The 15,664-nt window shown below is 42.7% G+C and overlaps 2 protein-coding genes across 4 annotated transcripts in view; one reads left to right on the plus strand and one right to left on the minus strand.

The window, feature by feature from the left end:
* The window catches only part of fbxl13 (F-box and leucine-rich repeat protein 13), a 246,667-nt gene extending 244,218 nt beyond the window's left edge, over positions 1 to 2,449 (minus strand). The window contains exon 1 of the mRNA XM_080207484.1: positions 2,170 to 2,449. Within this exon, the coding sequence (XP_080063610.1) occupies positions 2,170 to 2,247 (78 nt within the window). The 5' untranslated portion in view covers positions 2,248 to 2,449. The remainder of the gene's footprint in view (positions 1 to 2,169) is intronic.
* A 6,161-nt stretch (positions 2,450 to 8,610) lies between these two features.
* The window catches only part of armc10 (armadillo repeat containing 10), a 31,124-nt gene continuing 24,070 nt past the window's right edge, over positions 8,611 to 15,664 (plus strand). Inside the window, exon 1 of one of the 3 annotated variants that reach the window (XM_080207481.1) lies at positions 8,611 to 9,208. In XM_080207481.1, the coding sequence (XP_080063607.1) occupies positions 8,980 to 9,208 (229 nt within the window). In that variant the 5' untranslated portion in view covers positions 8,611 to 8,979. The remainder of the gene's footprint in view (positions 9,209 to 15,664) is intronic. The other 2 variants (XM_080207479.1, XM_080207480.1) reach the window with 2 other exon arrangements.

The raw sequence follows: 15,664 nt of genomic DNA on the forward strand, positions 1-15,664 counted from the left end.
TTTTAGAAGAAACAGCAAGGTAAAAAGAAGTGTTTTCCCTTTCTTCTTGTTGTTTTGAAAATTCTGTTGATGAGCTGAAGACAAGATTTTGTTTTCCTGAAGGGTGAAAACCTGCTGTTGTAGGGGGCTGGACCAGGGTCTCTCTGGGGTTTTGGGAAGCTGTCTTGTCTTCAGACTGTTCTGAGTCTTAACAGCATTTGACTGCAGAACTCAGCTAACAGCCTGGAATGTCTTGTGACAAAGTAGAAGCATTGGTGGGCTTTCTTAACTATAGTATCAGCATGGGGGACCAGGACAGGTTATTGGTGATTTGGATGCCTAAAAAACTTGAAGTTTTCGACTATTTCTATTTCACCCTCATTGCTGTAGACAGGGGCATGTCCTCCACTATGCTTCCTGAAGTCGATGACCATCTCCTTTGTTTTGTTGACATTGAGGGAGAGATTACTGCTGTTGCACCAGTTCACCAGATGCTCTCTTTCCTGTACCCCATCTTGTCATTGTTTGAGATCTGATCCACTACGATGGTGTCATCAGCAAACTTGAAAATCAAGTTGGAGGTGAATTTCGGCACATAATCATAGGTGTATAAGGAGTATGGTAAGGGGTTGAGGACATGGCCTTATGGGGCACCGATTGTGGAGGAGGTACTGTTGTCTATCCTTACTGATTGTGGTCTGTGGGTTAGAAGTTCAGGTTAAAGTAGCAGAGGGAGGAGCCAAATCCCAGGCCACAGAGTTTGGAGATGGGTTTTATAGGAATAATGATGTTGGCGGCTGAGCTGTAATCTTCCTGCATCAGCTCAGTTGTTTGACTTTCCACTGGCCTTTCAACGACAGTAGGTATCACTTCCACCTGTGATCCAGCTATATGGTTACCCAGGATTACCTGTACCCCTGAAGAACGTAATTTCTCTATTACTCCTATCACCACTTCACCACTTTTCACCGGACTCTCCAACCTTACCTTACTTGACGGAATATCATTCCCTCCACCACTAAGTCCACTTTTCTGGCAATACTCCTTCCCAACTATATATCTCCTCATCTCTCACCGTCAAAGATTGACTTGCTCCTGTATTCCCTCCAACATACCAATCATCAGTAACATAAAGCTGAATTTTAAATATTCCTCTTAAATATATGTATATTTATATCAATTGCACTACTATCATCACACTTAGTACACACATGGGACTTCCAGCTTTTTACAATCAGTCCCCTATACCCACAGTCCAATGACCTGGCGGGATGAGTGGCATGCTCAGCGAAACACCTAGTAGAAAAATGTGCTTGAAATCTTACAAATTACTCTGCTGCACTCCTTAGGCTGCAAAACTTGCCAAGGCAGTGTCTCTATCCTCATCAGCTCAGCAACTGTTCTCCAGACACACCAGGAGCACAACTCCTACTGGTAAGGCTCTCACGCAGCCCAATATCAAAACAATGTGAGTGATATCTTCATGGAATGCCAATTAAGAGGGAAAAGCTTGTAATGGCAATAGACTCAGCCCCTGAACATATCTAGTCAAACGTTCAGACCACATGTGGTCATGACCAGTTGGCAATATACACCGCCATGCTCTGCATCCAAATAGCTACATGGTGACCTTGGACGATGCCCACTATGCACACAGTTTTAGTGCACAGTGTTAAATCTCAGTACCATCAGTTGTTTCTGTTAAACAGGGAAGATATAGACTGATTGGTCATGCGTTGACATTAAAGGGTCACATGTTAGAAGCCCCAGAGTTCTCCCTAGAATGTGGGCAGAGTGAAAGCATATAAGAGCTGCTCACTGTACCTGATAAACCATTATTTGCTTGTAAGTCCTTGGTCACCAGTGATTGCAACCGAGCACTTCTTCAGGTAAAGGTGGTTCTGCGGTCGTGGACGGCACAATATAAATGCAAGTCCTTTATTTTAAGTGCGCAAGTTTGAAACTAATAACAATTTTAATTAAACTTGCCAGAATGGCAGAAACAAGAACTGCGGACGGGAAAATGGAGGCAACATAATTTGAACGTTTGTTTAACGGTTTGGACAAACTTTCTGCAGTGATTTCATTCCGTTTGCTTTGGCTTCATTGAGGTTCCAGCATGTTTTCTATCCGTCTGAACGCAAGAGAAACAAGCGAATTTCTTGTAGAGAAAAAAAAGGAACGAATTACCTCATGAATCTGCGGAAGTGAGTGCGATTTGATGTAGTGTTTCAACTCAGGATCTGCGAACTGTAAGAAGACCACCATATTTGCGACTGGAGCTTCCCCACTGAGGCCGAGGCGCTGGAGGTGAGCACGCGCCTGTTTACTGTCGCTATGGTAACAAGCTTTGAGCAGCGAAAACCAACTGCCATCGCCACAATTTGGGGCCAAGAAATTTCCCGTCTGAACAGCGACCTTGTTTCACTTTTTATTGAGGCTTTGGTTTAAAAACAGTGCACAATTCATTTTCATCAGATACACATCATGTTATATGTAAGTATATACAGGGAAATGATGGCCTAGTGGTAGTATCGCCGGACTACTAATCCAGAAACTCAGCTCATGTTCAGGGGTTCCAATCTTACTACCGCTGATGGTGGAATTTGAATTCGATTAAAAAAATCTGGAACTACCATTGTCGGAAAAACCCATCTGCTTCATGAATGTTCTTTAGAAAGGAAATGTGCCATCCTTAGCTACATGTGACTCCAGAGCCACAGCAATGTGGTTGACTCTCAACTACCCTCAGGCAATTAGAGATGGGCAATAAATGCCAGCCAGCTAACGAGGCCCATGTCCCACAAATGAATATTAAAAAAAACACACCAAAAAATGTGGCAGTTGAAGGACAGTTTATTTGATCAGTTAGAGGAGACTTAGTTCAGACATGCAAATGCACAAATAGGAACATACCAATTATTAACGGTATCTAGCTATCCATTTAATAAGATTATGGCAGATCCAATTGTAGCCCCTACTATCCTGTCTATCTACAAAGATTCTCTTTGTTAGTCAAAAATCTGTCTACCCTTTGGATCTAAAGAATTCACTGACCATGCCTTTGAACAAAAGAACATGAGAACTTTTAGGCCATTTGGCTCCTTGAGCCTGCCCGCCATTCAATAAGACCATGGCTGATCTTTTCATGGACTCAGCTCCACTTACCCACCCGCTCAACCATAACCCTTAGTTCCTTTATTGTTCAAAAAATTATCTATCTTGGCCTTAAAAACATTCAATGAGTTGGCCTCAACTGCCTCACTGGGCAGGGAATTTCACTGATTCACAACCCTTAAACCGGTTTTTGAGGAAGAGTCCCAAAGACTCCCAGCCATTTGAGAGGTAAATTCTTCTCATCCCTGTCCTAAATGGACGACTCCTAATTTTCAAACAGTGACCACTAGTTCCAGATTCTCCCAGAAGAAGAAACATCCTTTCCACGTTCACGTTGTCAAGACCCTTCAGGATCTTAGATGTTTCGATCAAATCACCTCTTAATCTTCTAAATTCCAATGGATACAAACCTAGTCGGACCAACCCTTTGGATGTTCATTTAATTCACTAACCAATTTAAATCACCATTGCAGCATATCTAAACTGGCTGCCATGATTCTATTCAAATAAATTAAAGAATGTCATGATTAAACCAAGACCAGCTACTCCCCAAAAATAAAATCAAAAGAGTTGCATAAAGCAGCTCCATATATTCCAAAGATGCGCGGGATAAGTTGATTGACCATGCTAAATCGACTCTTGGTGTTAGGGGGCCTAGCAGGGTAAATACATGGAGTTACTGGGATGGGGCCAAGGTGGGATTGTTGGTGGTGCTGGCTTGATGGGCCAAATGGCCTCCTTCAGCACTGTAGGGATTCTGTAATTCTGCATTGAGATAAAAGTTACATTTCAAATTGGTCCATTCATCACAGCTGAGCTAATGAGCTCTGAGTCCCAAGGACCATCTTTATGTTCTGTTGTTGGTGGTGACAGAACTTTGGCATTTTCAGGCTGCAAAAAAAAAATAGGTTAAAGTGAATAAGCAGAAGTCTGGCAAAGGGTAATGTGGAGAAAAAGTTAAATTGTCAATTTTGATAAGGAGAATAAAAAAGCATCTTATCTAAATGGTGAGAGATTGCAAAGCTCGGTGTTCTAATGCATGAATCACAAAACATCAGAATGCAGATACAGCAAGTAATTAGGAAAGTTAATAGAATGTTATCATTTATTGCAAGGGAAATTGAATACAAAAGTGGTGATGTTACTTCACTTGTACAGGGCACTAGTGACTCCCCATGTGGACTGTTACGTACAATCACCTTATTAAAGTAAGGATGTAAGTACATTGGAAGCAGTTCAGAGAAGGTTAATCAGATTAATACCAGGAATGGGCAGGTTGTCTTATGGAAAAGTTGGTCAAACTAGGCTTGTATCCACTGGAGTTTAAAAGAGGAAAAGGCGACTTGATTGAAACATCTAAGATCCTGAAGGGTCTTGACAACATGAACGTGGAAAGGATGTTTCCTCTTGTGGGAGAATCTGGAACTGGTGGTCACTGTTTAAAAATTAGGAGTCACCCATTTAGGACAAAAATGAGGAAATTTACTTCTCTCAAACGGTTGTGAGTCTTTGGAACTCTTCCTGAAAAGCTGGTGGAAACAGAGTCTTTGAACAGATTTAAAACGATCTTTACTTTTGAGACAAGTAATCCTCCAGTAAGAAAAGTTCCTCCTTTGGTAAACTTGAACCCGATGATATAAGCAGAGAAGACTAGGCCCAATTGATAGAGTGCATGTGTTACTTCTTTCAAGCCACCCATATTGACAGTGACAAGAAGCAGAAGTGATTCTGTTGGAAGCATGTGAGGTCCCAACCTTCAGAGCAATTAAAAGCCTGACCTACTTGGATGCCCCTTACTCAAAAACCTTTAACGAATTGGCGAACTTAGTTAATGGCTATTGTGACATAAAACCCTCCATAATATTCCAGCAATACCACTTTAACATGGCAGGATGAACCCCTGGGGAATCTGTCATTGAATTTCTGAATCAGGATATGACAATTTGAAGAGTACTGTGAATTTGGGCCATCCTTGAACAACATGTTGCGAGATGGACTGGTCTGTGGAATTAACAATGTGACAGTCTATGATGTTAGTATACCTTTAAGAGTTTTTAAAAATTTCATGCTCACACCCTTAAGTGATGTCATTGTGGGGTTGGGGGGAAAAAAAACTGTGGGCAGGTCAGGTGACAGGGATTTCATTTTCGGTTTCAGTTTGGAGCTGCAGGTTTGAGTTTTTAGTTTTAGAAGGGACCGCAATCTAAAAAGAAATGTTTTCCCTCACTCCTTGTTGTTTTGAAAATTCTGTTGGTTAGCTGAAGACAAGATCTTGTTTTCCTGAAGGGTGAAAACCTGCTGTTGTTAGGCATAAGAACATAAGAACATAAGAAATAGGAGCAGGAGTAGGCCATCCAGCCCTTCGAGCCTGCCCCGCCATTCAATAAGATCATGGCTGATCTGTCGCTGCTCAGTTCCACTTTCCCGCCCTCTCCCCATAACCCTTAATCCCCTCTCCTATCAAAAACCCATCAACCCGCGTCTTAAAAATATTTAGCGAGGCAGCCTCCACCACTTCAACGGGCAGAGAATTCCAGAGATTCACCACCCTTTGAGTGAAGAAGTTCCTCCTCAACTCCGCCCCCCTTTTATCTTGAGGCTGTGCCCCCTAGTCCTATTGTCTTTTTTGAGCGGGAAGAGTCTTTCCACCTCTATCCTATCCATCCCATTCATCATCTTATACGTCTCAATGAGATCTCCTCTCATTCTTCTGGACCAGTGTCTCTCTGGGGTTTTGGGAAGTTGTCTTGTGATCAAACTGTTCTGAGTCTCAAGAGCATTTGACTGCAGAATTCTACTAACAGCCTCAATCTCAGTATCACATGAGCATTAGTCTGTACTGTGTTAAACCCGTGAGAAGGGCCTTTTGTCTATGGAGGTTGGTTTTGATTGGAACAGCTTATGTATATTCATTATTGGTTATACATTATCACGATTGTTTGTAATTGATAAAAGTTCTTGCTAATTTTCTTACTATACATGTTAACTATATTCTTAAATAAACTTTGTTTGATAAGAGCTCCTAGCGGATCACTTGAATCATACCTGAAGTTAAAAATCTCATGCTTACCCTAGTCAAATTCAAAATGCAAAACTTATGATTCAGGTGGGCTTCGTAAAACACTTTGGAGTTTCTAACCTGAACATTAATAAGTCCAAAAATAATTATTGGCATAACCTAATTTGGATCTAAAGAAGGAAAGCCCTTGTGCAATGTCCATTCCTCAACTGAGAACAATGGGATCAGTAAAATATCACAGAATGCCATACAGCAGTAGAGCCCTAGTCACATCATCAGGCAGTCATGGAAGGGCAGGCTCAGCCTTCATACTGTTAAGGAGCAAGGTCGTAGATGCAGGTGATGGGCAATTACAAATACTTCAGAAGACCATAACTGAGGCAAAAATATAGGGACAGTTAAAACACATGGCTATTTTGCAAAAAGGCCAAGGCCAGTACCTGAGTGTACCTTGCAGGCATGCCTGCAACCAGGAACAATGCAATTAAAATAGAGTAAACGTAAGCTGGCGGGGAACGTAAAAACTGACTGTAAAGGTTTATTTCAGTATGTAAAGAGAAGATTGACAAAAACAAATGTAGATCCCTCACAGTCAGAAACAGGAGAATTCACAATGGGGAAATAAAGAAAAGGCCAAGGAATTAAATTTGTACTTTGTTTCAGTCTTCTCAAAGGAAAACATGAATAATGTACCAGAGCTCTGAGAGAAACAAGTTTTAGTGAGGAGATGAAGGAAATCAGCATTAGTAGAGAAATGGTTTGGGGGAAATTAATGGGATTGAAGATGGATAAAGCTTCAGAGCCTGATGATCTTCATCCCAGAGTACATAAGGAAGTGGCCCTGGAAATAGTAGATCCATTGGTGGTTATTTTTCAAAATTCCTTTGGACTCTGGACTGGTTCCTACAGATTGGACGGTAGCTAATGTAATATGCAAAAAGAGACGTAGAGAGAAAACAAGAAATTATAGACCAGTGAGCCTAACATTGATACTGGAGAAGTTGTTTGAATCCACTATCAAGCATTTCATAACTCAGCATTTGGAAAGCAGTGGTACAATCAGACAAAGTCAGCAGGAATTTACAACAGGTAAATCATGCTTGACAAATCTATTAGAATTCTTTGAGGACGTAACTAGTAGAGTTGACCAAGGAGAACAAGTAGATTATTTAGACTCTCAGAAGGCTTTGGACAAGGTCTCACATAACAGACTACTACGTAAAGTGCATGGGTTACAGGTAAGGCCTTGTGATGGATAGAACGCTGATTGTCAGATAGTAAGTAGAGAGTTAACAGAGTTTGAGCAGCACAGTAGCACAGTGGTTAGCAGTGCTGCTTCACAGCTCCAGGGATCTGGGTTCAATTCCTGGCTTGGGTCACTGTCTGTGTGGAGTTTGCACATTCTCCTCATGTCTGCATGGGTTACCTCCAAGGTGCTCCAGTTTCCTCCCACAGTCCAAAGATGTGCAGATTAGGTTGTTTGGCCATGCTAAAATTGCCCTTAGTGTCCTGAGTTGCGTAGGTTAGAGGGGTTAGTGAGTAAATATGTGGGGGTGGGGCCTGGATGGACTTGTGGTCGGTGCAGACTTGATGGGCTGAATGGCCTCTTTCTGTACTGTAGATTTTCTATGATTCTTTCTGTGACATAAATAGTTCTTTTTCTGATTGGCAGGCAGTGACTAGTGGGGATCTGTGCTAGGACTCTAACCGTTAACATATATTAATGATTAAGATGGGGAAAGTAAATGTATTATCTCCTAATTTTCAGATGATACAAAGTTGGGTGGGAGGGTGCGCTATGAGGAGGATGCAGAGATGCCTCAGCATGATTTGGACAGGCTGAGTTTGTACTGCATCTGCTATGCATGTGCCCACAATGTGGAAAAATGTGAGGTCATCCACTTAGTAGCAAACTCGAAAGACAGATTATTACTCATATAGGTGTAAACTGAGAGGTGGATACTCAGCGAGACCTTGGTGTCCTTGCACATCAGTCCGGCCAAAGAGCATCTTGATGTGCTGCAAAACTCTTTGGCTCTATAGAAGGATCCAGAAACAAACTCCAGAACTGGGGTCAACAACAAAAACAGAAAATGCTGAAAAATCTCAGGAGGTCTGACAACATCTGTGGAAAGAGAATAAAGCCAATGTTTTGAATGACTCTTTCAGATTCCAGCATCTGCAGTATTTTGCCTTTACCCAGGACCAGGGCACTGGCGGTGACTATCAGGATGTGGAGATGCCGGCGTTGGACTGGGGTAAACACAGCAAGACATCTCACAACACCAGGTTAAAGTCGAACCAGTTTATTTGATAGTAAACCCACAAGCTTTCAGAAATGCTGTTCCTTCATCGGGTGTGTGGAAAGAGATGATGAAAGAGACTTATGAAAGAACTTTCCACACACCTGCTGAAGAAACAGCATTTCCGAAAACCTGTGGGTTTACTATCAAATAACCTGGTTGGACTTTAACCTGGTGTTGTGAGACTTCTTAAGGTGACTATCAGCAGCCAAAGGCTAGGATCTCAGCTGAGTAGCAACCTCTTAAATGTGTGGGGCCTGACTCGTTAATGCGATGTCAAATGTCAATATTTTCATGGAGCTTTGGCTCTCTTATTACTAAGTTGTTGTGTGAGGCCGTGCATTAAACTCCGGACACATTTTCAGTCGGCCTTCTGGGATGTTCTGTCTGATCTCCACACACACACACACAGGCTGGTGCCGGGTGGCCTCAGGTTTTACGTTTGAGTGTGTAAATGCAGCTATAAGGACCAAATGCTGCTGCATGTACGAACCATTGCGTTTGGCGGCAGTTTGGGTGCCGGGCGTGGGTTTGTGGACGAATCTTCTGTAGGGTGTGCAGATGGGCCCTGTGGATGAGGGGAGATGGGCCTTTCGGCTGGCCGCGGGGCTGTTCGCGGGAGCTATCGGATTCTACGCCCTCTATAAACTGACGACGTTAAATCGACACCAGGAGGAGCAGGTGGGCCGAGGTGGCGGCCACTGCCAGTCACAGAAACGGAAGTTAGTCCGAAGAGTGTCTGGCTTGAGGCTGGTGGCTGATAACCGAGGAATTGCCCATTCTCAGCAGGGTAAATGAAGGCGAAGCGTGGAAGGAAAAAGAGGCATTCATCACACTAAACTCCTGTCGCCCTTACACAAAACTCCATTCCATTAACCTCCCTGAACAAAGTACGGCATAAATGCAGCCACATCTTGTAAGCAAGAGGGCGGGGAGATGGCAGATCGTTCATCCACACTCCCATCTGAATTTTTCAATCCTGATCTGATGAGAAAATCTCCCTCGAGGGGAAATCAATCGGTTTGAAACTATTATTGGAGGAAGTAATATAATCTGAATTGTTTTTACAGTTAGATGAAGGCAGTGGAGAGCTTTCTGGATGCCAGAATTAAGGCACCAACCTACTTGTACACGCTAGCAAGGTATAAATAACACACACTAGATAACATAAATGTGGGAAAAAAGTCACGGTATAGTGAAGTTAAAGTAAAAACAGTGAGCCCTTGCGTTAAATTAACGTTACGGACAGGAGAGGGTTCATTTAAACAGCACTCATTTTTTCCTCATCACCCATCTGTAAACAGGTGGTTTGATTTGTTTCCCACTTTGTAAGTGGTGGCATATTTTCCCAACCCCTCACTTTTTGAGTGATTCAATGTTCTAGTAATAACCCCACAGCAAACTTAGGATGAACGCAAAGGGTTTATTTGCGCACATTCAAAATACGAGAGGGTCACAACATTGCCTCCACGCTCAGTAAAGAGGGGGCAAGGGAAAACAAAGATTTACAGTACAGAGACAACAAAAGTCATAAGAGGTTTACAGCATGGAAACGGGCCTTTCAGCACAACTTTTCCATGCCACCCTTTTTTAAAACCCCTAAACTAATCTCAATTGCTTGCATTTGGCCCATAACCCTCTGTACCCATCTTACATAAGAACATAAGAAATAGGAGCAGGAGTAGGCCATCTAGCCCTTCAAGCCTGCCCCGCCATTCAATGAGATCATGGCTGATCTGTCATGGCTCAGTTCCACTTTTCCGCCCTCTCCCCATAACCCTTAATCCCCTCGCTTATCAAAAACCCATCAACCCGCGTCTTAAAAATATTTAGCGAGGCAGCCTCCACCACTTCAACGGGCAGAGAATTCCAGAGATTCACCACCCTTTGAGTGAAGAAGTTCCTCCTCAATTCCGTTCTAAACCGCTCCCCCTTTATCTTGAGGCTGTGCCCCCTAGTCCTACTGTCCTTTCTGAGCAGGAAGAGTCTCTCCACCTCTATCCTATCCATCCCATTCATCATCTTATATGACTCAATGAGATCTCCCCTCATTCTTCTAAACTCTAACGAGTACAAGCCTAGTTTATTCAGCCTCTCCTCATAGCTCAACCCCCTCAACTCCGGCATCAGCCTAGTAAACCTCCTCTGCACTCCCTCCAAGGCCAAAATATCCTTGCGTAAGTGCGGCGACCAAAACTGCACACAGTACTCCCGCTGCGGCCTCACCAGTGCCCTATACAGCTGCAGCAAGACCTCCCTACTTTTATATTCAATCCCCCTCGCTATGAAGGCCAGCATCCCATTCCTGACCACCTGCTGCACCTGCAGGCTGGGTTTTTGCGACTCATGCACAAGGACCCCGAGGTCCCTCTGCACCGTCGCCTGCTGCAGTTTTTCGCCACGTAAGTAATAGTCCTTCCTACCATTATTCCTACCAAAGTGGACCACCTCGCATTTGCCAACATTAAATTCCATTTGCCAGTTCCTGGCCCATTCGCCCAGCCTATCTAGATCCTTCTGCAGACTCTCCACACCCTCCGCGCAATTTGCCGTTCCACCAATCTTGGTGTCATCAGCAAATTTCAACACCATACACTTGGTTCCCTCCTCCAGATCATCTATATAAATGGTAAATAGCTGAGGCCCCAGCACCGACCCCTGGGGCACTCCACTAGTCACCAACCGCCAATCCGAATAGCACCCGTTGACCCCCACTCTCTGCCTCCTATTTGACCCTACCCCCAACTCCATGCCCCCTTACCTTCTGCAATAACCTCTTGTGAGGTACCTTGTCAAACGCCTTCTGAAAATCAAGAAAGACCACATCCACCGGCTCTCCTCTATCCACCGCCCTAGACACATCCTCATAGAACTCCAATAAATTTGTCAGACACGACTTCCCCTTAATGAAACCGTGCTGCGTCTGCTCTATCAAGCAATTCCCCTCAAGATGCCTTGCTATTTCCTCCTTGATGACGGATTCTAACATTTTACCTACAACAGACGTTAAACTAACTGGCCTATAATTCCCTGCCTTTTGCCTGGCACCCTTCTTAAACAACGGCGTAACATTAGCCGTTTTCCAATCTTCCGGCACTTCCCCAGAATCCAGCGATGTTTGGAAAATAACCACCAAGGCACCCACTATCACCTCCGCCATTTCTTTCAGAACCCTTGGATGCATTCCATCCGGTCCTGGGGACTTGTCCACAATCAGTCCCTCCAGTCTGTCGAGCACCGCCTCTCTAGTAACAATAATGTCATTGAGACCCTCCTGTCCTACCATCTTTCCATCGCTAACACCCAGCAAATTATTCACATCTTCCTACCATGTAACTGTCTAAATGTTTTTTAAAAGACAAAATTGTAACTGCCTCTACTGCTACTGGCAGCTTGTTCCAGACACTCACCATCCTCTGTGTGAAAAAATTGCGCCTCTGGACACTTTTGTGTCTCTCCCTCTCACCTTAAACCTATGACCTCTAGTTTTAGTCTCCCCTACCTTTGGGAAAAGATATTGACTATCACCCTTCAGTCTTCTATGCTCCAGAGAAAAAAGTCCCAGGCTATCCAGCCTCTCATAACTCAAACCATCAAGTCCTAGGTAGCATCCCAGTGAAACAAAGAACATAAATATTGGTTCATGTGGGTTCCAGAATCAAAGTCCAGTGCAGTGTTCATTCAAGAGGTCTGTGGGCAGAAAGCTGATGCTGCATAATTTATTTCTCAGGTTGTGTTGATTTCACATAGGCATGCAAAGATGAATTAGTCTTGTAGGCAATGGAACTTCTAGCAACCGAGGGTAAATAGGGCCAGGTGTCAAGTCCGGGTTAGAGCTTCTTCACTGTGGCCTGTCAGTCAGCTGTTAAAGCCAGTGACCAAGGTTATGTGACTTTACCTCTCCAAGATGTCTTCAACAAAGGATGTTTGTTCAGTGTTTGGAAATTGGTTTTGTGTCCAGGCAGGTAATGTCTTATCCATTATGGGTTAAAAGGAATGTTTGAAAGGCTGTTATCTTAATAGATGTTCTGTCTCCACTGACTAGCCTGGGTTATCAAATACAAATGTCCTTCATGCAACTCTTTTTGAAGTTGGGCTGCACAATCCACAGGTGGTCATATTGTAGTTTCTCAGAGGTAACAAGTATGAGTTTCCCTAAAACTTAACTGCATCATGGCTTCCTTTGTACAGGGGTCAGAGACATACAGTTTCAGCCATTTAAAAGGTGTTTGTTCAATTTTAAAAGCTTTAGAAGTAGTAATAAGCATATCTATACATCTATGTGGTCTTAGTCCCTTCACAATAAGGAAAAATGTGCTTTGAGAGGTTTCTTTAAAAAAAATTGAGGCTGTTGGATTTAAGTCAAACGTTCAAGAGAGGAGGAACAAAACTTTGCCACTAATGATAGAATAGCCACAAAGCTAGTGGCGGTGGTAGTGGTGAAGTTTGAGGAAGAGAGATATAGATTGGGGATAGATTGCAGAAAATGGAATGGGACAAAACCATGGACAGATTTTAATATTGCGTTGGGATTGGCAAATATATGGTGCAGATATAAGACAAATGGGGTATTGCTGTAGGTGTGCTATCTGCTTTTGATCGATGGGGGTAAGTCCTCAAATCAGTCATTGTTGGTCTGTGAAAGAGAAAAATGGACAGCAGGCAGCACGGTAGTTAGCACTGCTGCCTCACAGGGCCAGGGACCTGGGTTCAATTCTGGTCTCAGGTGACTGTCTGTGTCGAGTTTTCAGATTCTCCCGGTGTCTGTGTGGGTTTCCTCCCACAGCCCAAAGATGTGACAATTAAGTTAATTGGCCATGTTAAATTGCCTCTTAGTGTCAGAGGGATTCGGAGGGTAAATATATGGGGTTAGGGGGATAGGACCTGGGTGGGATTGTTGCCGATGCAGGCTGAATGGGTCAAATGGTCTCTTTCTGCACTGTAGATTCGATGATGTGAATGCTGTGGTTAGCCACTTTCAAACACTAAAGTGCTTGAGAGAGGGAAGGTGGGATAATGCTCAAAGGTCACAAGTATAGAAGGATGGCTATGGAAATTACACAAGAATACTAAGAAGTTTTATGCTTTTGGTCTTGACCAGTTTTGGCAGAATTTGGGGAAAACAGAATGGATTTTAAAAATCTTATGCTAACTTACTTTCTGCTATGAAATTTATTCTTAAGTATATGCAGGTGATTTCTGCAATCCCAATGCTTACGCTGTGAGTTTTTGTTATTTTCATTATATTTGATGAATAGAAGACATAGCCCACAAAATACATTAGGTGTACAAATTGAACACCCAGCATAATTTTTCAGATTAGCATAAAAGTTTAATATAATAATAAATAAGTTACAATGCTGAAAAAAGCATACCTTGAATAAATTAGTGTATTAATGCTTGGCTGACAGTTCAGTCTAATTTAAAATTGATTTTGAATATCCATTTAACTAATTTGGGAGTTGCAAGTGAATTTACACATGAAGCATAAATCCATTTTTGCTTTGCAGTTCTAAATTTGAATGAATGTGCAGAGCAGTGTAATTCTTCATTTGTCATTTCCCACCATGTCAGCTAACTCTTGTTGTGATGGAGTGGCTGATGTCAATTTGTGAAATGATCTCTCCGTACATTTCTGCCATCAACAATGAACGCAGCTTCACTTTTTGGGGAGAATGAAACTGGTTTTAAATTTAGACTATGAGGGAGGAGGAGAGGAAATATTACCCAGACTTGAGGTCTTGACTGACATCCAGTGACTCCTGCTAAATGTGTTAGTTAGATATTTGTGGATTTATTTGTATTGCTGTGCAAAGTTTAGTAGCCTGTTGAGCTCACTGCTAAAGCTGATGGACTAATAATGGCAATGGCTTCACTACATGGTGGTGTCCTCCCACTTTTGAAATTATGACCTGGATTTTCATCTTTGAGGTGGGTAGCAGGAATGAAGTTTTGGCCTGCCCACTTTGAAAGCAAGTGCCCACAAAGCTAGGATCTTCATTGCTGGGAAGGCAGCCATGGGATCTGTTGGTTGTAGAAGAGGGCTATTTAAGAGGCCCATCTAGGTGCTTTGGGTCTTCGTCCTAGTTAAAATAAAAACACAACAGCCCTACAGCACTCAACCCTCACACCTGCTCACTCTGCAAACACTCCCCATACCACATTCATGTGACCTCATGGCCCCATGCCAAGCTCTGCCCTTTCACCCACCCTTCCTATGGACCCTGATGGCCCCATGCTAAGCTATGGCTCTTCCATGCTCTTTGACTCTAGACAGGGTATAGTGTGTCACTGAACCTCTTAGTGATGGTAGGTTGTTTTAAAAAAAAAGCTTTGTAAAAAGAAAATTACAAGTTTCTCCCGTATTGGGGAAAAGGTTGTTTAGCTACAAGCTAACAAAAATGTCAATCATTCGGATCCTTTAAAATATCAATAACAAAAGCCACAAACCCATGAAGCACTTATTAAACAGACATTGTGAAATTGACAACAGAGATCAGAGAGCCTAACCTGTCATTCAAACAATGATTTTTCTCTGGGGATTAGCTGTTTCAACAAGAGGAGTAGAGCCTAGACATCCAGTCCTCTTGCTGAAACACCTGTGCTGCAGAGAAAACATTGTTTGACAGATCAGGCTCTCTGATCTGCTGTTAATTTCATAACGTCTGTTGTGACCATACTGTGCTATTTGATATATTTGATGTGTAAGGTGAGACTGCTTCTAAGAGGCAGTTCTTTGTTACAAGAATCAATTTGTCTGGGAAACCATGCAGCTCAAGTGCTGAGAATGCCAAGAATCAATTTGGGAAACCATGCAGCTCAAGTGCTGAGAATGCAGAGTAATAACTGATTTTAGTTAGGAATATGTTACTTTGTAGAGTTAATGGAGCTTTTGTTTATTTAGGTTCTCCTGGACTCGGTAACAGAGTCATGTGATTTTTGGGAGGAGCTAAGCTTGCAGGAAAGATTAGTTTTATTTTCACATTAAAATACAAGCAGTTGCTGCCTGGACTTGCCATATGAAAGAAACAAGTGTCTCTCTCCTTGCCTCCCTTTAGAGGCTTCCTGAAAGCTCCAGGACTGTTAACCTAAATCATAAGCTAGTATGCCTGTATTTTGCAAACTAATTATGAAGAGGGTTTAAGACTATAAGGGAAACTTTGCTTGATTGGAATTCATTGTAATAGGTTAGCAATTAAAAATTGTATCTTATGTTTAAGTATTATTTAATTGTTAAAAGCTAAGC

Source organism: Carcharhinus amblyrhynchos, chromosome 19 (genome assembly GCF_965287045.1).
Source record: "Carcharhinus amblyrhynchos chromosome 19, sCarAmb.v2.hapA, whole genome shotgun sequence".
Taxonomy (NCBI): domain Eukaryota; kingdom Metazoa; phylum Chordata; class Chondrichthyes; order Carcharhiniformes; family Carcharhinidae; genus Carcharhinus; species Carcharhinus amblyrhynchos.